At 38.9% G+C, this 20,918-nt stretch overlaps 2 protein-coding genes across 3 annotated transcripts; one reads left to right on the top strand and one right to left on the bottom strand.

Moving 5' to 3' along the window:
• Nucleotides 1–1,004: 1,004 nt before the first annotated feature.
• srp72 (signal recognition particle 72) lies at nt 1,005–10,970 on the bottom strand. Its single transcript, XM_044205575.1, has 19 exons — nt 10,842–10,970; nt 10,201–10,321; nt 9,334–9,454; nt 8,566–8,709; nt 8,020–8,131; nt 7,905–7,936; nt 7,499–7,623; nt 7,224–7,281; nt 6,861–6,992; nt 6,613–6,741; nt 5,708–5,780; nt 5,411–5,475; nt 5,149–5,244; nt 4,612–4,715; nt 4,110–4,187; nt 3,306–3,443; nt 3,098–3,135; nt 2,532–2,691; nt 1,005–2,071 (listed from the first exon to the last, which is right to left on the bottom strand). Exons 1-19 carry the CDS (start codon nt 10,939–10,941, stop codon nt 1,891–1,893), a joined length of 2,007 nt encoding a protein of 668 aa, XP_044061510.1. The 5' UTR covers nt 10,942–10,970; the 3' UTR covers nt 1,005–1,890.
• Nucleotides 10,971–12,837: 1,867 nt separating this feature from the next.
• Nucleotides 12,838–20,050, top strand: leprotl1 (leptin receptor overlapping transcript like 1). 2 transcript variants are annotated; one of them, XM_044205059.1, is made up of 4 exons: nt 12,838–12,986; nt 13,669–13,744; nt 15,646–15,832; nt 16,593–20,050. In XM_044205059.1, exons 1-4 carry the CDS (start codon nt 12,971–12,973, stop codon nt 16,707–16,709), a joined length of 396 nt encoding a protein of 131 aa, XP_044060994.1. In that variant the 5' UTR covers nt 12,838–12,970; the 3' UTR covers nt 16,710–20,050. The 2 variants fall into 2 exon arrangements, with proteins under 2 accessions (XP_044060994.1, XP_044060995.1); XM_044205060.1 differs by lacking the exon at nt 12,838–12,986 and adding an exon at nt 13,033–13,107.
• Nucleotides 20,051–20,918: the final 868 nt, after the last annotated feature.

The raw sequence follows: 20,918 nt of genomic DNA on the forward strand, positions 1-20,918 counted from the left end.
GACGGCTGATGCCACCAGAGCGAAAAAAGGTTCTCAGTGACCGGAGTCTCCTCAGCAGATAGTCTGCTCTGGCCTTTCTTAAATAGTGCATTCATATTGTCAGTCCAGTCCAGTTTATTGTTCAGGTGAAGACCCAGGTACTTGTAAGATTTCACCATCTCAATGTCCATCCCCAGTTTGCTGAGTTGTGCGAGAAGTCGGCAGTGCAGAGGGTGAAGAGGAAGGGAGCCAGGACCGGTTCCTGCGGGGCCCCCGTGCAGCAGACAACGTGGTCGCGTGGTGAGGTAGTCGAGGAACCATCACAGCTGTGCGCTCCAACATGTCCCTCAGAAGCATGGGCTGTATGGTAGGCTATTGAAGGCACTGGAGAAATCAAGAAAACATGATTCTCTAGTGCTCCCAGCCTTTTCCAGGTGCAAGGGGGAGAGTACAATAGTATAATACTATTGCATGCGTCTTGCTGCATGCTGCACACACTAGACTGAAAATCAACCAATAACAGAAGTGTATAATTTAGTCAAGTGGTTCCTGACCTTCTTTGGTTTAACCCTTATAAATAAAGCTGTCTGAGGTTATGACATATGTGTGATCATGAGTTTAATTTGAAGGATGTGTTTGGCACGCAATACAGGATATGGTAATATTAGCAGGTAATAATAACAGTTAGTCAGTGCTTTACTCTTAACTGGTCTGGCATTTATTTTTTTTAAAACAATTCTAGTTACCTGCTTTTATTCTGAAAGGCAGGTGCATATTATTAGAGTTTTTCTCAAAAGAAAGAAGTTTGATTTAACTGATGGAAATCACGTGCATGCGTTTCATCAAAAACAAGCTTTCCCAAAAAAAAAAGTGCTTATCTCCCTTTTGTTTTTTTTTTACCTAAATAAGTAGATGAAATTCAGTTCCACCAAAAAAAAAGAAAAAAATCAACTAATATGAATGCAACCAATTCCTCCACAGATCTGAGTGCATTAAAGTGTTACAGGAAACACAGGGCTCATGTGTCACTGTTAAGAGTTTTATTAAGACTTAACAAAATGGGACGCCTGCTTGGTCTCTTTTCTCATTTTCTAAAACATGCAGCTGACAAAATCTAATTCAAATTCTGCTTGAATTTAGACCAACACAGGGATTCAAAAATAAATATTCTTTAACATCTTTGCAGCTGATTGAACGTGAAGGGACAATTTAAGGAAACATAATGCAAACATCCAGAGCATGTTTGCATGATATCAAACAACGTGATAATTAGACCCAATACATATTAAGGACAATTCTCCCAAAATTGAACTTCAAGTTGCCTTACAAAAGCAGTTTGTTTTCTAAACTATCCTAACCGTTGGAACGGATCTGTGTTTATTACTAAATGAAAACGTCAGGTCCCACAAAATGACCCTTATGTCAGGAGGGACATGATGTTAAGGATTTAATTGAAACTTCCTTGAATAGAAGTTGGCTGAATCAACCCAAAAATCTATTATCACATTTTATTATAGAAATTTACAGATGTACATTAGGCATAATGATAGAACAATAACATATTTATTGTTCATTTTACTGTGACCTCAAAAAGGTTGCAAGTAAAACAAAAAGTAAAAAACAGAAAACACCTTAAGAAACCATCTGCTTTTGCAGCGCAACAAGAAGTTAATTACAGTGGAACTGTCCATTAAATATTCTCTCTTCTTTACTTAAAAAACGCCACAAATTAATGACATAGAAGAGCAAAGGGGACCTTTTGGTTTCATGTATTTAAATGAATGGTGAGAACAAAAAAGTCTAACTGAACTTGAAACATAAAAAAGAAAAGCTTTTGATTTCTTGGTGATTTCTCAGCCACACAGACATCAGTGTATCCCATGGCCCCCGCCTCGTGTTGCTTCCCTCTGACTACCAGCCTCCTTTGCCTCCCTTCTTCTTCTTCTGTGGTGCCTTCTTTCGTGTGGCCCCCGAGGCTGCAGGTTTCTGCTGTCGTGGGGGGACCACGTTGCTGGCGGGGGCTGTAGATGAGCCGGATGCAGACCCTGGTCTGGGGGAGGTAGGGGGGCTACTGGCTGTCTTACTGGCATCCCTGGAACAGAGGAAGAGCCAAAATCAGATTAAAATCAGATAAATTAAGCTAATTGCCCTCTGGCTTCAGCTCCATACTTAGCATACTGACACAAGAGTGGTATCAGTCTTCTCATTTAACTCTCGGCAAGAAAGCTAACAAGCGAATTTTCCAAAATGTCAAACTATTCCTTTAAACTGTCAAACTAAGGCTGCGACTGATTATTTTCAATATTGTTTAGATTATAAACAGTCTGAAGGTAATTGCTTATTTTGTCTAAAACCTAAAAGGTATTTAATCTACAATGACATAAAAACAGTGGAACTCTCCTGAGGATTCATTGGAAAGGAAACAAAAGGACAATCTCGGGTGCTTTTCCTCCGTTAGTGGAGTTGATTACTAGGTTTCAATTTCAGCAAATGGAACCCAGATTGTACTCGCATGTGATGTGCATATGCATGTGATTCTTGAGTTTTCTCACAGCTCGGCTGAAGCTCCTGCAGTCGCTCCTTGTGTGCCTTTTCCTATCTGCTCCTTCTTCTTTCCCTTCTTCTTGCCTCTGTAGTAGGAACGCTCCCTCATGGGCAGCCACCTCTCAAGGTCAGGGGTCGCTTTGGGGTCGCAGTTCTTGGGCAGTTTGCCTAGAAAGAAGATCAGGAGGAAGAACTTAAGGGTAGCACTCAGCTCAGCAAAGTGTGAGTAAATAAATGAGACAGATCTGTGATCAATAACCATCTACATAATACATTATCTTAAAAGCATCAATAAGAAAGACTTCAATGTTGCAACACATTATAATATAACTCAAGGGGCTATTGTATAAGAGGAAATGATCAATATTGTTGCAATTCCTACTGGTGGTCCATAGAGGTCACTAGTGGTCATACATTTTTATGGCCATTTAAACAGAAGACATTTTGAACAGTAATCATTTGTTTTACTTTAATCCTAATAACATTTTGTGAGAGCGAGTGCTATTTTCCCCCAGACTGACAACTTATTTTGGAAATAATCTGTCCCACAAACACTATCTGATTAATGGCATACCTTTCTTTTTCTTCTTCTTCTTTTTGATCTCGCCTAGGCTGTAAAGAAAATGCAGATGTATCAGCGTAAAGGAAGTGAAAGTACAGCCACCTAAGATCATCCTTCCCACTCTGCTCAATATATTTTCAACAACAAAAACATGTGTTTAACTTTAGAAAATCTTCTGAACATTGTAAAGCAGATGTGGAAGAGAGTGATGAGGGTTTACCCTTGTTCTTGGGGAAGGTTTTCTCCTGTGACCTTAGCAGCTTTTTTCCGGACGTAGGTGGCTCCGTGTGAGTTCTCCAGCTCGTCCACGTCCACGTTGAAGGCCATTGTGTCTGCAGATGGTAGGTGCTTGCTGAGCCTGGAGAGGAATGCTAAGGACATACTGTTTCCATTTGAAACGTACACCTTAATTTACACCATCATATGGTCATCTAAGAGTCCTAGCCTTGCTTGTCTTCCTAATGGATTTTGCGTTATTATTGTTAGGAAGGCAATGTTGTACAAGAGTTTGCAGCATATATGAAATACAACTAAAAGAAAATTATGTGATATGCATGTGTGTTGATCAGTCAGCTCTTCCTGATGTCAGGTTGGACGAACCCTGATGGAGATTCAATGCTAACAGCCCGTTCTCTGCAATATAACATCGTACTATTCAATAGCACATCAGATTCTGGATCAACAGCGTCTATGGTGTAGTCTTCTATGGCTGCAACTTACGATTATTTTCATGAGGGATTAAACTGCCAATTATTTTCACAACTAACCAATTAACCATTTTGTCTATAAAATGACAATTATTCCATCATCAATTCAAAACAACAAAGATGTTCCTATATCACAGAAAAACACAGAAAAACCCTCACATTTGAGAAGCTAAAATCAAAGAACAATGGGTGTTTTTGTTTGAAAAATGCGTGAAATGATTTACAGAGTATCAAAACTGTTGCAAATTACTAAAAAAAATTAATCGTTTCAGCGCAAGCGTCTTCCATTTCAATCGTTTCAGTATGGCAAAGGATACGATTTGGCTTTATCCGTGTCCACCAGAGAATATGCCGAGATTAATTGTGCCAGTGTGTGGATGTCGTTGGTGTTTTGCCTGTTTCAAGGAGAAAAAAAAAACCAAAAAACAAAAAAAGCTTTGTTGTGAATGAAGGAATTCCAACAGCTGTTGCAGTAAAAATGACCATCCTGACATCACCTAACTAACCTTTCCTTTTTTTTTGTTAGTCCATGTTTACGGCTGCATATACATTCACAGATGTACTGCATAAATATGTAAATGAATAAATGCTTTGCCTTCATTATGACTTTATTTTCTCATTTTATAATAATTTGTGTTTTCACAAAAGTTGAACTTCATAAACATTTGAGCTACTTGACAGCATGCCGGCAAGATGACTGAACAATAAGCAGAATCAACAGCTGTGAGACAACCTCTAAGGAGCAAAATTATGTGTGTGTGTGTCCCAAATACTTCACACACGTTCAACTTGCGAGTGTTTTGCAGGGCTGTAACTCACTTCCACAGCTGCTCAAGATCACTAATGGCTTCTTTTTTCCGTCCGTACTTTAGTTTGAAATTGGCAGCTTCTCGTACAAGAGCCAAGTGTGCAGCAGATCCGGGCTGCGGAGGAGGAAGAACAGGCTGATTACACAGTGGAAACATATTCAGATACCAGAAATTAGTTCATGTGTTGACTTGTCTTGTCAGATCAAAGTATTACACACAGCCTTAACTATTGTGGTGAATGGCAAGATTAGTTTTGTTTTGTTTTATGACATTTTTATATAAAGCACTCAATGCTGTAATGTTTCTGAAATGCACTTCCTGCAGTTTACCTGTCAATCAAACAACAACAGTGGGTTGTAGTGACAGTGTATTGTTCCCTGAATGTGCTGTTGATATAGTTTCTGTAGGTGGCTATTGCTGCGTATGTTAGCTACCCAGTTCTTTTTCTGTTTATTCCAAACATAAGGGAAACATGAAATGCATCACCAGAGAATATTTTCCAGGAAACAGCTTTTTGTGAGATCAAAACAAAACATAGGACACAAACCTGTTCAGACTGGTAGTGCTCAATAGCTTGTTTGAAAACGTCAATAGCGCTGTCAATGTCTTCTTCGTGGGAGTACATCGTTACCAGAGCTGAAATCTGAGGAGTCAATGACAGTTTAGATGAATGGTAGCTGACTAAAGCTAAATGAAAGAGTTTACACAGTTACAAGGGTTCTATAACCAGCCAACCATCATGGAAAGAGCCAACGGCCACAAATCCATACACAAATCCATCAAAAATATTGCTTTCATTTCAGACTTACCATCCCTGATTTGTGCCTGAACTCTTCAATGGACCTTAGAACATCACAAGCTTTTGTTACGTGACCTGAAGACCAAAAATAACTCTTTATCATTTCCACCAAAAACATTAGTATTATAACACAAATGCAGCCATTGTGACCATGAAAAAGCCCATACTGTAACTTATATTGGACTAACAAACTTTAATAAAAGGAAGCTGGAACATTTTCAATCGACATCCTGTACTAAGAGAGTAGAAGTAAGAGAGTAGGGTCTGTCTGAATGCATCAAACCGTAATATAAAAACATGCCAGTACCTTGTACTAAATAAAGTTGTGCCATTGTCAGTTTGATGCCAGATGCACTCTCCGGATGTTGGTCTGAGAATTGCTGGAAAACAAAAGAATAGTAAGTGAGCATGGCCTAAGAAAATACTAATTACTGAATGCATACAAAGAACGTCAAAACTACTGGCCTCATTTTTCTCTAAACAAGAACTAAAATCATGTTATAGAATACTGTTTAATGGATCAAATATGGGGTAGAGCGGGTTGTCCACCAATCGGAAGGTCGAAGTGTCCTTGGGCAAGACACTGAACCCCAAATTGCTCCCGAGGGCTGTGCCTTTGGTGTGTGAATGATTAATTAGTTTCTTTGTACTGATGAGCAGTTCTGTCATCAGTGTATGAATGTGTGTGAATGGGGTGAATCCCATATGTAGTGTGTGAAGTGCTTTGAGTGGTCAGAAGACTAGAAAGGCGCTATACAAGCACAGTCCATTTACCCTTTACCAAATAATCTTATTGCAGCCATGAATGCATGGAGCCCTAAAGAGGGGAACAAAAAATCTAGGATCATACTAATATGACTTATTCCAGTCAAGTTTTACATTTAATATTACCTTTCTTTTTTAGAGCTACAGACAGCAGGCGCAACTGTAAATTTAGCTTAAATTCTTGTAAACAATTCAAAGCCACAGCAGAGATGTGGAAAATGAGTTTGTGTGCCTGTAACTGCAAAGGTACTTGCTGGGTGTCTGTCAATACTATATGTACATTCATTTTCAGTCTGGATAGCCTAAGTGGGAATGAACCACGAGCAAAGTTGGTGCCCTACTTTACCCTGGGACTTTTACATAATCTGAAAGAAAAGTAGGAGGATTTTGTTTGTTTTTAGGATGTGAATCAGACTGAAAACAACCAACAGCGTTGCTCATTTCTACCTGGAGCAGCTCTATGGCCCTGCTGTGCTGCTTCTCCCTGCACAGTTGAGCAACCTGGATGAGGACCGGGCGCGGGTGACCCGGATTCTGAGACTGAAGACTGGATGACAGTTTCCTGCACTGGTCAGCCTGTTGACGGCAAACAGCAATGTGATAGTGATCAGTAATGAAAACTAAAATTCTGAAAAATTAGCCATTACTTTACCTTTTTCATCTGAATCATAACAGCTTTTTAGCTACAACCGTACCTGGTTAGTGTACATGGCCAGGAGGGCTTTGTTGAGGTCAATGGCCTGCAACTGCTTCTTCGCCAGCTTGTATTCAACACCTTCAGCGTTTGTCAGTTTCACCTTTTTCTTCGAGTCAAACACGTTTTGGTCCTATGAAAACAGACATAGCTTTAATGAAAACATTTGATCCAGTTGGAACTTTGCTTTCTGATTTTATATCTGTGGGTGGATGTTAACAGATTTTTTGCAGTGTGATATACATTCAGTATTTTGGACATGGCAGTGCTGAGCTGGAAGCGAGTTAGTCTGAGGTTTACTGTGAAATCACAATGACACTTTTATGATGAAATATTTGACTTGGTAAGATTGTCATACACCCACCTTGTTTATTGTAATGATATTGTTGGCAGTCACAGCAAGCAGCCCCACATCTGATGGCCTGCGATTAAGAGCATATTATGGAATATCTATTTGACATCTGCAGTGTTGACACATAGTACTATAAAAGTACAATTTGCGTATGGCTTTTGGCCTGTTAAACTGTTTCCGGCACAAATATATATAAAGTACTACCACAACACAAATTCAAACTAGAATACGACATTATTTCTCTCTGCTTATGGGAGTAAATTAAATGAGATGAACCCTGCACTCACTTGAGCTTGATGACCTGGTTGTAGAGCTGCAGTGCCTCGTCTGTCCGACCTTGTAATTGCATGACATACGCCATCTGAGAATGGATGACGGCCAGCTCCGACTCGATGTCCTCCTCAGTCACATCCTGAAAGGGACAAACCAGCAACAGTGATTATCCTGGGAAAAGTAGGATTTTTTCTGTATGTTGTCAGAGTTCATACTCTCATTATTTTCCACTTCATGATCTTGCAAGATCAATTCACAAAAATACAGTTCCATAAAGCGTATCACATTATCATCTCTGAAGCATCTTCCACTGGCTAAAGGATGAACATGTTACAAGTGAACACAGTTGATTTCCTTGAAAATGGAGGAGACTTGATGAATGATGCTTAAATGTTTTAGAAAAACAAAAGCGACACTCACAGAATCATCTGCCAATGAGACTCTGCAAAGCTCTGTGAACGAAAACAATCAGTTAATGTCAAATTAAGAATGGACAAAATAGCAACAAAAGAAGGAAGAACAGAGTGGGACTGACCCTCTGCTTGTCGTAGTTTATTGAGGGCCTCTGTAAGCTGCCCTTGGCCAATCAGAGCGCAGGCAGCATTGTAACACAGCTCATACGTAGACTCGGGAAGACCTAGATCTTCCTGCAGAAGAAAATTTAACACTTTATCTTTAAAACCATATAATACAATAAATGCACAGTAATTTGCCTGGTGACACATATCCAGTCTGACTCCAGTTCCAGTAACCTTAATCGGAGCATGATCGGACTGTCTGAGCTCTTCTTCTCTGGTATTCATACGAGTTAAAAACATTTGAAGAAGCAGCTGAATATGAGCATCATTCTAGTCTTTTACTGTATTTTGTTATGCTCAGCATTCAAGTGAGAGAAACTGTTCCAGAGTTTGTATCTACCACTTCAAACTTGCTTTGTGTACAGGAACGTTAACACTTGTGTTATTGTAGTGCATCAGTTTCAGACCTGATTAACAACACAGAAAAGCATAGAAACAAACTATGGCACACAACAGCGGCATCAAAAAGCCAAAAAATGTTACTTTTGTAGAGGAGTGCTTACCAACGGAGCTTTCTCCCACTGACTCATAGAAGCCACCACAGCAGCGAGGTTGGTCTTCCTCTCCTCTTCGTACTCATCCTGGGAGTTCCTGATCAGATCTGTGTACACGGACTTGCAGTCATCGTAGCGCTCCAGTCTGTACAACTGGACGATGAAAAGAGAGACAGTTCCAATCAGCAGAAGTCTTTAAATTCTCAAAAGAATAAATTCAAACATCACAAGCTTCAGTGATTAAAAAGGTTTTTTGTTGAGAGTAGACAGATACAGAAAAAAAAAAAAAAAAAAATATTAAGCTGATGCTTACAGTTTATTAAAATTCACATTCGGTCTGGTCAGTACTGTCCACCTATCGCATCACTGGCTAATAATAAACTGGTTTTCCATGAGACATTTTCACTGATCTGTGCACAAGTATCTAATGATCACTGATAGCAGTGGTGATATGTTGGGTTTCAGTATCCTATCATTGTCCAAATACTGTTTCAAAAGGTTCTTATATTTTATAGAAACTTTGTCATATGTTACATGGGTAGATCTGAAGATAGTTCACATCAATATTCAGCAGCTTTGAGCCAAAAATTCAGAGCAGTTTAAAAGCTCATATCAGTCATATCCCAGATCTTAAGGGCCAATTGTGTGCTTTTGCGCGGTACTCCACATCAACAAGGAAGTGGGCAGGAACACCTGTAAAAGTCTCAAAACTACACAGTCTACAAATCAAAAGCATGCAGCATTAATATATTTTTCTTGATGGCCAAACAGCCTTACCACTTGACCGTAGAGCTCTTTCAGCTTGTCTGTTTGTTCAGGAGCACTTTCTATAGTCTTCAGGGCACTTTCCACTCTGTTCAGCCGGTACTCACAGTACGCCTTCTCAAACACAACCTCACTGAGAAAGAAGACAAATACAAATTCTTTCAATGGGGAGATAGTGCCAACCATAAGACATGTAGCATGTAATTTGTTAGTTATATGTGTAAAGCATGAAACAAGCACTGCAAAAGTTCTATTCAGTTATAATATTCCTCAGCTGTTTTGATAACAGCATCAAACAGATGGCGCAGTTTTATATGCAACTACTGATTATTTTCATTAAACAATTTATCATTTTTTCAATTCAATCGTATCAGATCGAGCTTCGGTGCTTATGCTCCTACAGTATGCAACAGCATTTGAGCTGATTTGAGGTATGCACATTTTAGAGTAAAATTCAAGCTATTTTTGTTTTGTTCTGTTTGTGTTTGTATGCATGCTATCCACCTGTATCTAAGTTTCAACTTATTTTCTATTGTTTTAACACTTTGTAAAGTACTTTAAATTGCTGTTGTGCTTTAGTCTACAAATGGTCAAAATGTAAAATGACTTGTTTTGTCCAATGGTCCATAACCCAAAAATATTCAATTTATAATTACTTAAAACCTCGACTAAACCCTAACATTTGAGAAGCTGCAACCAGAGAATGTTTAGCATTTTGGCTCAATTAAAAAATGTATTGATTATCAAAAATGTTGACAGTTCACTTACTAACTGGTTAATCAGTTGATAGTTCAAGTGCTAATATTAAGAATGCACATTTACTAATCAACACATGTAAGAGTTATAAACAAGGAAATAACCACACACTTAGTTGTTTACCTGCCGAGCACTTTTGAATGGGTGTTCATGACATTCAGCGCCTCTTTGAAGCTGCCATTCTGAACAAGGCAAACTATTTTACAGTTTAGGGCCGTCACATCATCCCTGTTTTCGTGCAAAACTGCAACAGAAAAGGAGACACACAGAGCAAAAAAAAAATAAAATCATCGTAATGCAGATTAAAGAAAAAGATTACTGACTGAGAACAAGATTATTAAAAGAAGACTCAACAGTCACAAAACGTTACTAAAGATTTGGAAACAGCGGACTAAACGCTGATTAGCTGCCAACCATGATAAGTTAACTGTAAAGCTAGGGACACGTCACTAATTAGAAACTGACGGCGCGTTTCTGGGGCAAAATATTATTATATTACTTCACATAAAACCTACACAAACCAGCTAGCTTTGTAGCTGCATCACTTAAGTATACGGTTATGGACAAATGTTTGGTATACACAGCTAGGTCTGTGTTTGTGAGACCTGACAAGTAGCTGTCTAACTGCCGTTAGCCTAGTCACATGCTAACAGCTGGCCCTAGCTTAGCCAGTGAACTTCGCTAACTGGAGTCAGAAAAAATGGACCGTCTGGCAGAAGCTCCGATTCCGTTTGAGAGTAACGATTACAGTCATGAATTCCTACTTTTAGTCAGAGCTTTCAGGGCTCTTGTGTAGTCTCCATTCTGTCCGCAGCGGTTCACTTCAGTCCACAGCGAAGCCACCGAGACCCCTCCGCTCGCCATCTTCGCTGAATGGGCTCACAGCTCTGCGGAAGCAGAAAGGTGTACACATCCGGGTTAACAAGAATTGTTATTTATTTTATTTACTGATAAAATAAATAAATGAAAATAAAATAAATTCACAAACCGACGATTGGTGATAAACTACGCTGTTGTTTCACTGTTAATGAAAAGTTGATATTTTGGAGGTATACGATTGCTTTCATCTAGTAGGGATAGTGACGCAACCAAATGATGCCTTCACTGCCGACCTATAAAGTTCTGCTTCCGCAGAGCAGCCGTAGTAGTAGAAGGCAGATCTGTTGTGTTGCAGCAGTTAGTGGTGCCCTCAGATGTCTGAATTAATACAAAATGTTTAGGTTTTTGAGTTTGTTTTTTGAGCATTTTTGCATTTATTTGACAAATTACAATGATATGATATTCTTAACTATATTTCAGAGGGAAATGTTGCACTATTTCTTCCACTGCGATTTGCAAGTTAAGATTTTACATACAAACCATATGAATGGTTTATAAAATATGATACATTTGAATGAATTAAACTACTCAACAGTAATAATTCAAATTAGCTCAACCTCAATGAGCTACAACATTAAAATGCTTCTTACATGTTTATGCATCAGTTATAATAAACTACTATATACTAATACACCACGGTAAAAAGCCGTAGCCTACTTTTTGCTTATAATACTTTTACATCTTCTTCTTTCTAGCAGACTAGGCACAGTTTAGTGCATTGCTTTTTCCCACTAGTGTAGTAACTTCATTGCTTCTTTGATATGAGACATATATCTTGCGATATGGATGTGTGGTTTTGAGGAAGTGTACTATTTCCTTAGCTCTCTCTTTAAGAAGCACCACGTCGCCCAGCAGTGTTCTAAGGGAAAACATTTTAATTCCCAGTGTGCCCAATGCTATGAATTCACAGTATTCACAATTGTGTGCTTCCCCACCAGCACCAACCCACTTGCTAGTCCGCAATGTCCAAGCCTTAGCCTTGTCAATTTGATCTCATCTTTCCGAGGCATGTTCACTCTATTGCCAGGTTTAACTGATGGTTGGACGTTGTTTCTTCCTCTGCTGTCTGCATCCCACTCTTGCTGCATTACCAAATGGCACCTGCACATGCACAATATCCCTGCCTAAACTTGCCCTAGCTACCTGCCACCTTATTGCCCTCAACCCAAACATGTGCTGACACCCATAGAAAACACTACATCCCTGTCTCTCCAGTTTAAAAACCATCATCAAGATCTCCCAAACTATGTCTGGTCTAGCTCTGACACCCCCCCCCCAACTCCCATCAAATCAAGGCAGATGATGTATCAGTGCACAAGACAACTTTGCCCAAACCCCATTCTTCCACCCACAGAGTATTGATATATCATTAAGTAACCTTCTACTCTGACAGATTTGGGGTACGTGTAAGTCGAATCCCACTCTTCTCCTTTCGGGGTCGCTTAGATTTGGCCGCTGAACCATATGCCAAGCACCCATAGTCAAGCACCTCATAATATTTATGACCTTCTCACACTTATTTACCATTTTTCCCACATGTGCTCTATATTGTATGTCAATTCTTCATTCAGCCATATGCCTACACCTAAATACTTAAAGACCCGAACTCTTTTCAAGGGGTTCTCCTTAATATCTTATATATATTTTCTTCTTTCTGCTCAAGATCACCTAAAACCCCACGTAACCCCACTTATCAACCCAAGCCTGCAGCTTATCCAAGGCACTGTGCATCATCAAATATCCAACATTGTGCCCTCTCTTCCATATTGCTCAATCATCTGCAAAAAGAGATCTACCAAAGCCATCTCCCACATGTACTTTTACTTAAGTAAGATTTTTTTTTTTTTACTGAAGTTAAGATTCAATTCTGTGTGAACTATCATAATTCCGATATTTCTGGTAGCACTGGAAGGCAGCACAACAGGCAGAGTTGTTCGGTCGGACTCGACATCCGCGGAGGGGGGTCACTGTTGTCATTCGTCAGGGCTGTGTGTCGAGCTTTTGTCCAGGAGAAATGGCTGGGATTAAAGGTAAGACATTTCCACTTCTCATTTCCTGTGCAAAGCCTCTGAATTCCGGCTTATTTAATATAACTGTGTCAAAATATACCGAAGGCAGATGGATGCGTTTGCCATGTCCAGCTATCTAACGGTAACGTGAAGAAGTAGTTAGCCGCAGGGCCAATACAGTCGTTAGCATTAGCTGAATAGCCTGCATTACTTGGGCTAGAAGCAGCTGCTACTTAGTCAACACAGTTAAATGTATATTAACTTAAACAGTCCTGTAACGTTGCATTATGATACCGTATTTAACGTCATTGCCTTTTAGTAGTATAACAACGTAACGTTAGTAGTTACCGTTATAATGCTAATGCTAGCTGCACCTTGACTTCAGTAATTACACAGTCCCTGACTGTGATGCTGTGTTTGATGCTTGTTGCAAGTGAGCTGCCTGGATTAATTGCTACTAACAAGCAACCACACTGACTGTATCGCTTTCAGAGATTAACACGAGCCCCCAATGGCATGGCTTAGATAGCTATTGTAGCTGTTACACGTGAAATCAGCTGATTCATCACATGATAGCTACAGTAGCCAGGGGCCCTGCTGCTACGGTGTGATTGTTGAGGGTCTCGGGATACACACACACACACACACACACAGATTCAGAAAGAATGATATCCTGATATCCTCTCCTCTGTCTCTCTTATAGCTCTCATAAGCCTGTCCTTTGGAGGGGCCATTGGCCTCATGTTCCTCATGCTAGGATGTGCCCTCCCTGTGTATGAGTAAGTACCACCATCACACACACCTGAGCCTGTTAATGTGTTAATGTGTGTGTGTGTGTGTGTGTGTGAAGGACACTGTTCACACTTGGCACTTAGATGCACATTGAGTGATCCCATCACAGGTTGGCAGCTTTAAATACAGGTGAAAGCATGGCCTGATTAACCTGCTTGGGGGCTTTGGGGCATAAATGAGCTGCCCGCCCCTCCATACTAACCTGCCATATTTTCCACCTTGGTGAACAAAGTTAAGCTCTATTCTGACACCTAGTTCTTCCCTGTTTCTGTGACTTTTGTTTAGTATTTATATGGTAATTGTGTGGTAATTTGTGGTATGGTATTTTCAGTGTCACAGAAGTTGCGGTAATGGTTGTTAGGAACAGTTAACATTTTCCAAGATGGTTGAAGAAATGTGGCAATTTAAGGGTTCTTATTTCTGTAAGCCGACTTACAACAACCTGTACAGCTGTGTTGGTCTCATCCACTCTTGTCACTATTTCCTCTTTCTATTTTTCATGGAAGTGGCTAGGTAGGTAGTTATCTATGTAAGAAGACGAAGTCCCCATTCTTAATCCTGCAAACAAAGCTCTGATTGGTTGACTGCTTCTCAAACCGGCTGGAACAGCCACCAGTGGGCACAATACCAGACCTGTTTTAATCACTGAACTAATCTGAGATGTGGGCAGTAATTCAAAGATTTGGAACCACGCTACCATGTAAGCACAATATCAGCTGAAATAATGAAGGTCTTAAAACTAGATTTTGACACCCTACAGGGCCCGCTTAAAGCTACGTACCATGTCAGTAGATATTGTACTTTAGTGGTCCAAACAAAGCTACAGTTTATACAATTACCACAAACCAACTGTCAAACAGTAAAGCTTGGGCTTTTGCGGACTACTGGGCATATGTCTGCTTTGCACGGTTGGTAATCCAGCTGTGCGTGAATGTACAGAACACATCAAAGATGTACCAAGATTCATTTCAGAGGTGGACTTCAAATGCATCCCTGAGATTGTGTCAAAAGAGAGCAAGTGGTCAACTTTGCAATGTATCTGTAGCATACCACACCTCTCCAGTGTAGGTGGATACAGTTGATTTGCCTATTCAAAACAACTCTGACAAGGTTTTTTTCAGTCCCTACATGAGAAACATCGAGGTCCAGTCTAAGATCTGGCTCTTGTGATCTAATCTCTTTTCCATTTCAACAATTATCATTATGCTTAATGACAGCCTCTGTCGAGCAGAATGTAGGGGAAGAAGGCTGTTAGAAAATCAATTAGTGATGATTATTAGTAGAGCCTGACTATTATCAGTCAATATTAGCTCATCATAGATAAATCGGTATTTGTATAATTGTCAGCCAGGGAGTAACAAGAGTACGGAAATACCAAAGATACGTTTTTAAAGAAAGTCATTTGATGTTAATAATACAGGCTTGTCCACACCAAAGACTATCTTATTTGTTGTTTATTAAAGAAAGTCATTTGATTTATTTAGAATTTTAATACAGGCTTGTACTGACTTAACACAATAATTTTGTGCAATAATTAAACTGTGCAAAGCATTAATACTGCATTTATCTTATTTTTGTTGTTTATTATCCTGTCCATTTCTCAGCTATTAACTGTTATAATTTATTTAGATTTTTTAATCTTATTTTTCTAACTATATGTGCTATTCTAGAATCTGTAACGTGACCAATTTCACCCCAGGGATCAATACAGTATTTCCGATTAGGTTGTAGAAATGTAGCTACTCCCTCATAAAAAACAACTGTGAATTAATATAATGTTCTGACTGCTGAACAGTGTTTGGTCCTTTATCCATCAATTCACTTGACTGCATCCTTTGTCATCACAGCATGTGGGTATTTATCTCTCTCTTTTTCTCTCTCTCTGCAGTAAATACTGGCCTTTGTTCCTCCTCTTCTTCTACATCCTCTCTCCCATCCCTTACTGCATCTCGCGGAGGGTGGTCGACGACACAGACTCGGCCAGTAACGCCTGCAAAGAGCTGGCCATCTTTCTCACGACAGGCATCGTCATTTCCGCCTTCGGCCTGCCCATCATCTTCGCAAGAGCTGAAGTAGTAAGTCACAGAAGCTTCTTATTGCAGTTTATAGTAATGTAAAGAAGAATGCCTCCAGTGTGTGCATACAGTTTTGTTGTAAGATGACTCCACCAAAGCAGGAAACCTGGAGTCAAAATGAAACAAAACTTTGTGCTACAAATCTATTCTACATATCATCATCACTTATAACAACTAATGCAAAATTTAACATCAAAACCATAACTTTCGCCTCCTGGAACAGTGGTCATAGAAAGCATACAAAGAGTATACAATATGGCATTTCTACCACCACACATTTTGAAACAGTTCACCTCTTAATCTGCCACTTTTTGTAAGACACTGTCAGAATCACCTTTTGGCTAAATTTCGACACTTTCAGAACTTGTAAAGCTCAAAATAAGTGCTTCACTTTCTGTATTAGTTCTGGTCGCCCACATTTTAACTGTCTCTCCTCATGTCCTGTCTCACCCAAACATCCTGTTTTTACAAGAACTTAGTTTAATTACAGGGCCAAGACAACATCTGATGCTAAGTATGTAAAATATAAGTTTAAAACGATATATTAGAAAGTAAAAGTATAAAGTATATTAAGTAAAGAAACGTAAAGTAAACTTAATATAATTTTAAATGGGTGAGTTATATAAAAATTCACTCTCCTCACAGTTGTCATGAATGGGGAAATTAGCTATAAATTAGGATTTTGGCCTAAATAAGTGCTGCAGCCTGGCAGCACGGAGCAGCATTTGTTAACCTGAATTATTTATGTGTTGGTCTACAGATTGCCTGGGGGGCGTGTGCGCTCGTGCTAACGGGTAACGTAGTCATCTTCGGGACCATCCTGGGCTTCTTCCTGGTCTTTGGATCCAACGACGACTTCAGTTGGCAGCAGTGGTAAAACAGCAGAGGGAGGAGACCTTAGTCTGAACAGTTTTTATTAGCGTTACAATTATTATTATGGTATTACTGTTTGGTTCTTGTTGTTGTTATTTATATGATGACCGCCCATCCATAGACTCACACCAAACCAGTGCAATACTTCCTTTTTTCTTTTTTTTTACCGCCTGCATCATATTGAACTGACACAAGTGGGATGGAAAATGCTGACTTTCAGTTGGATTTTTACTCATTTCAGTTATGCTCTCTGACTTCTGTGGTTGTGAGTTTTCTTCATTTGTGTGTTCGCTTTCATTTTGAGCGTTGTAAGCTGTTGAGCGCTGGTGAACATCCAATAAGATTTAGTCTGACTGAAAGGACAGGGTCATACCTATCTGGGCTCCTTTCTCTATTTAGTAGACGCTCTGAAAAGCTCTGGACGAGACTAAGAGCACTGAAGGGTGTGCATTTCCAGTCTAAGTGCTGAGTTGAGGGAAAATCTGCACAACACAAACTCAGATTCCACCTCTCATGATGAGGAAACAGCTATTTCCATTTGGTATGGGACTTATTGATTGAAACTGTGTCTTGTTTTTTATGTTTGTCACAGTGAAAGGTGAAAGCTGATAGAATACAGATTTTTCTGTAGGTTTCTGCTAATGTAATGCTACCATTGCTAAGCTGTGAAAGCGAACAAGTCTAGAAGATCAGTGTGTGTTTGTGAAAGAACTGGGCTTTTACTGCCACCAACCTTTCTCATCTTTCAAACACTGTTACATATGTTAATGTGATTTAAATCAGTTTTATTTTCCAGCAGTATGTTCTTTCTTTCTGTTTGGGACCATGTTGGAAACAAGTGTTTTCACTTTAACATGTTATCCCTTGGATTTTGTTATGTCTGCAGTCCATAAAAATCATATGTCATCACACAAAATAAGGAGACGGTGTTCAGGAGCAGCAGAATGCGAGTGTTTGTTTCCTCTCTGAACTCAGAGGAGAGGATTCAGTCAGACATCCTCACCATCACCGCAGAGATCAAATTAAACTGACTTGGTGATTTCCCAGGTGCCAACTGGATGCATGCTGCTTATTCACTGTGTTATTTTGCACATGATAGCTCTTACCTCGCTCCCTTTGTCAGGTCAAGAAAGCATGAAAAGTCTATAGTAGCTGCCAGCTAGCGTAGGATTAGCTTGAGGACAGCAAGCAGCCTTGTTGGAAACTCAGCCAAGCTAAGAACTGGGCTACTTATAATCAAGGCCTGGTCAGTCACTAACAGCCCTTAAGCGTTTAAATGTGATTCCTTGAAAATAAAAGTATCCGTGTTAATGTTGTAATTCTCTCTAGAAGCACATTGGGTCCAGATACGGCGCACATGCTGTCACATTTCCTCACACCAGCATTTTCATGGTAAAAACACAGTTATGTTTTATGATTTGTTTTGGTTTTGAAGTGTTTCTACGCTCTCCGGCTTGTGTGAAGGAACTTTGTACACTGGTTCGTGTAATCTGTTGGCAGCTTTGGGATCAGTGCAGCTCTCCTGTTTGCTATTTAACTGCATTAGTGGTAGCTAAACAAGGAATTTAGCATCTGCTGCCTTGTTGAAGCACTGGTGTGTTGAATGGAGGGTTGACTATCGAACATTTCCTTTTTAGATGTTGATTTTGTTGTTTTTTTTGTTTTTGTGGATGGCTCAGTTTGAATATGTCCTCTTTGGAAGGTAAAAAATGTGATTTTTAATGAGACTGAAGTATCATAATTTGTTTGATTGTGTCCTATAATTTCAAGACTTAAATTTTTTAGTTATGTGTTATAGGCCAGCCCAGAAGGTACCTTTGCCATGGATTTCCATGCACAGCAGATTTCCAATGAAAGTTTTGCATTAAGTCAAAGACAAGCTCTTAAGTAAATGAATGCTCATACTATCCACACATTATGTCCCACAGTTTAATTTCCACTTTCAGAATCCCCCTTTTTTCCCCAGATTTTTAAAACCACACATACAGTAACTTGTATTAAAGGAATAGTTCAACGTTTGGGAAATATGCTTATTGGCTTTTATTTCAAGAGTTAGATGAGAAAATTGATACCACTCCTATATCTGTGTGTTAATGGAGCCAGAGCCAAGACGTGATTAGCCTAGCTTAGCATTAAGACTGGAAGCAAGGAGAGACAGCACCTCTAAAGCTTATTTAACACGTTATGTTTCGTTTGTTTAATCCATCCACAAACAAATATATAAACAGTTAGAAATAATTATAGCACATTTGTCATGTTTATATTTGTTTATATACGGATTAAACAAACGAGATTCAACGTGTTAATCGGTAAACTTTAGAGATGTTGATAGGTGTTTTTTAACTTTGGGGTGAGTCGGGATAGCTGTTTACCCCTGCTTCCAGTCTCTATGCTAAGCTAATCGCCTCCTGGTTCTGGCACCACACTTGAAGCACAAACATGTTCTTCCTCTTGGGAAGAAAACTAATGAGCGTATTTGCCAAAAAAAAAGTCACATTAGCAGCTACAATTTATAAAGACGAAACAAAAAGTTAAACTGATAAGTTAACCACAATTCTTCCTGTGTTTCTTACATAAATTAAAAACTCTATGGGAAGAGAAAAGTGTTGGAAATCTGCCCCAAGGACCCTTGGCTAAAAATAGTAACTGACATCTGGGTTTCAGCACTACAAATTGGAATCAACACTTTACACTCAGATGTAATATTATTATTATTATTATTATTATTATTATTATTATTATTCATATTAACTTTATTGTCTGTTATGTGATTCTTCCAGGGATCACAACTTCAGTGAAAGCATTGATTGTATTAAAAGCACCATAATGATGGCAGCTTTTTAGTTTGAGTTAAAAATGTATTTAACCAAGTTACGTACTATTGAAAACTACTGACATGATTTGTGCATATTATTATGTAACACCACTTTGAATCTAATTGAACATGCTCTTTAATAGATTCACCCACTGGTGGTAGTCTGTAAGCCAGTCTATGGTTGGACAAGCAGGGTAACTCCGTATTGTGTCCCAGGGTGACCACACTGTATGCATTTTGAGCTCAATTTGTCAAATGTTCTCTGACTTTCTATTTTGTAGTCTGATGTTAACTTCCAGATGTGACAGAACCTGGTGTGTAGATGTGGGACGGGTTTCTCTGTGTTTCTATTTTAAGAGAGATGTTACGCTTTTTTTCTCACAGATTTGGGAGGATATTGTATTTATTTATTTTATCAGACGCTTCTGTCAATGTCCAACACCATTTTCTATCTACAGCTTTTAGGTGAATGAGGCAGAAGTCAGCATGGTGGTTTTCTTTTTTTAAATAAATGCCATTTTTGAACATCCTCTCCTTTGAATGACTACAAATGCATTTGCTTTGCCGACAAGACTGGGTCAGATAGGCATATGTCGCTCATTTTACAAGACTTCACAGTAAATAATCTTAACTGATATCATCTGCATGGCCTAGTTTGTCCTGTTGTTGAGCAGCACTCAGTGCCCTCAGGAGAATCAGCCCATTACTGACAGAAAAACAGAGTCAAAACATCTCATCGTGTCAAGTAGAAGGAGGGCGTTTTAAAAATATGCAGGGATGATTGTCAATCATCTTCAATCTTTCTTATTGAAGGGAAGTCAGCTTGATGATCCTGTACCGACATCACCAATTTAGTGGATGATTTAATTTCAACTACTTGGCAACACTTTAAGCAGTATATAAACATTTATTAAATGGTTACTTTACAACACACTATAATGTAGTTGTAATCAGATATAATGTTTATTAATGTATCTCTCAACAACTATTAACTCCTTCTGTGGGCACCCATAACTGGAGGCTGGTGTATAAACAGATAATGAACAACAATATAGTAAAACACAGTTGTATTAATATAAAAATATATATCTACATAGGAGAAGTTATGTCCTTATAACTAAATATTAACTAACTAAATAAATAATGGAACAGGGGGACTTAAAGTTTAAAGTGTAAACTACTTATTGTGCGTACAGAAGCTTTGGAAAATATTCAGACCTCTTCACGTTGTGCACACTTTATTGTGTTATACATTTAATTTGAAGTTGAATAAATAAACTTTTTTTTTTGCCATCAATATACGCACAAGAACCCATAATGACAAAGCGAAAACATGTTTTTGGAAATGTTTTGTACATTTATAAAACATCTAAAATCAAATCTTTCATTTACATAAGT

This window comes from Siniperca chuatsi, linkage group LG8 (genome assembly GCF_020085105.1).
Source record: "Siniperca chuatsi isolate FFG_IHB_CAS linkage group LG8, ASM2008510v1, whole genome shotgun sequence".
NCBI lineage: Eukaryota > Metazoa > Chordata > Actinopteri > Centrarchiformes > Sinipercidae > Siniperca > Siniperca chuatsi.

Coding starts and splice junctions, on each gene's coding strand:
- srp72 (XM_044205575.1), bottom strand. CDS start 10,941: ATGGCGAGCGGAGGGGTCTCGGTGGCTTCGCTGTGGACTGAAGTGAAC. Junction 6,742..6,860: donor TGGCCATGTACACTAACCAG/GTACGGTTGTAG, acceptor TGCCGTCAACAG/GCTGACCAGTGCAGGAAACT. Junction 5,476..5,707: donor ACAACTTTATTTAGTACAAG/GTACTGGCATGT, acceptor TTTGGTCTTCAG/GTCACGTAACAAAAGCTTGT.
- leprotl1 (XM_044205059.1), top strand. Junction 13,745..15,645: donor TGTGCCCTCCCTGTGTATGA/GTAAGTACCACC, acceptor CTCTCTCTGCAG/TAAATACTGGCCTTTGTTCC. Junction 15,833..16,592: donor TCTTCGCAAGAGCTGAAGTA/GTAAGTCACAGA, acceptor GTTGGTCTACAG/ATTGCCTGGGGGGCGTGTGC.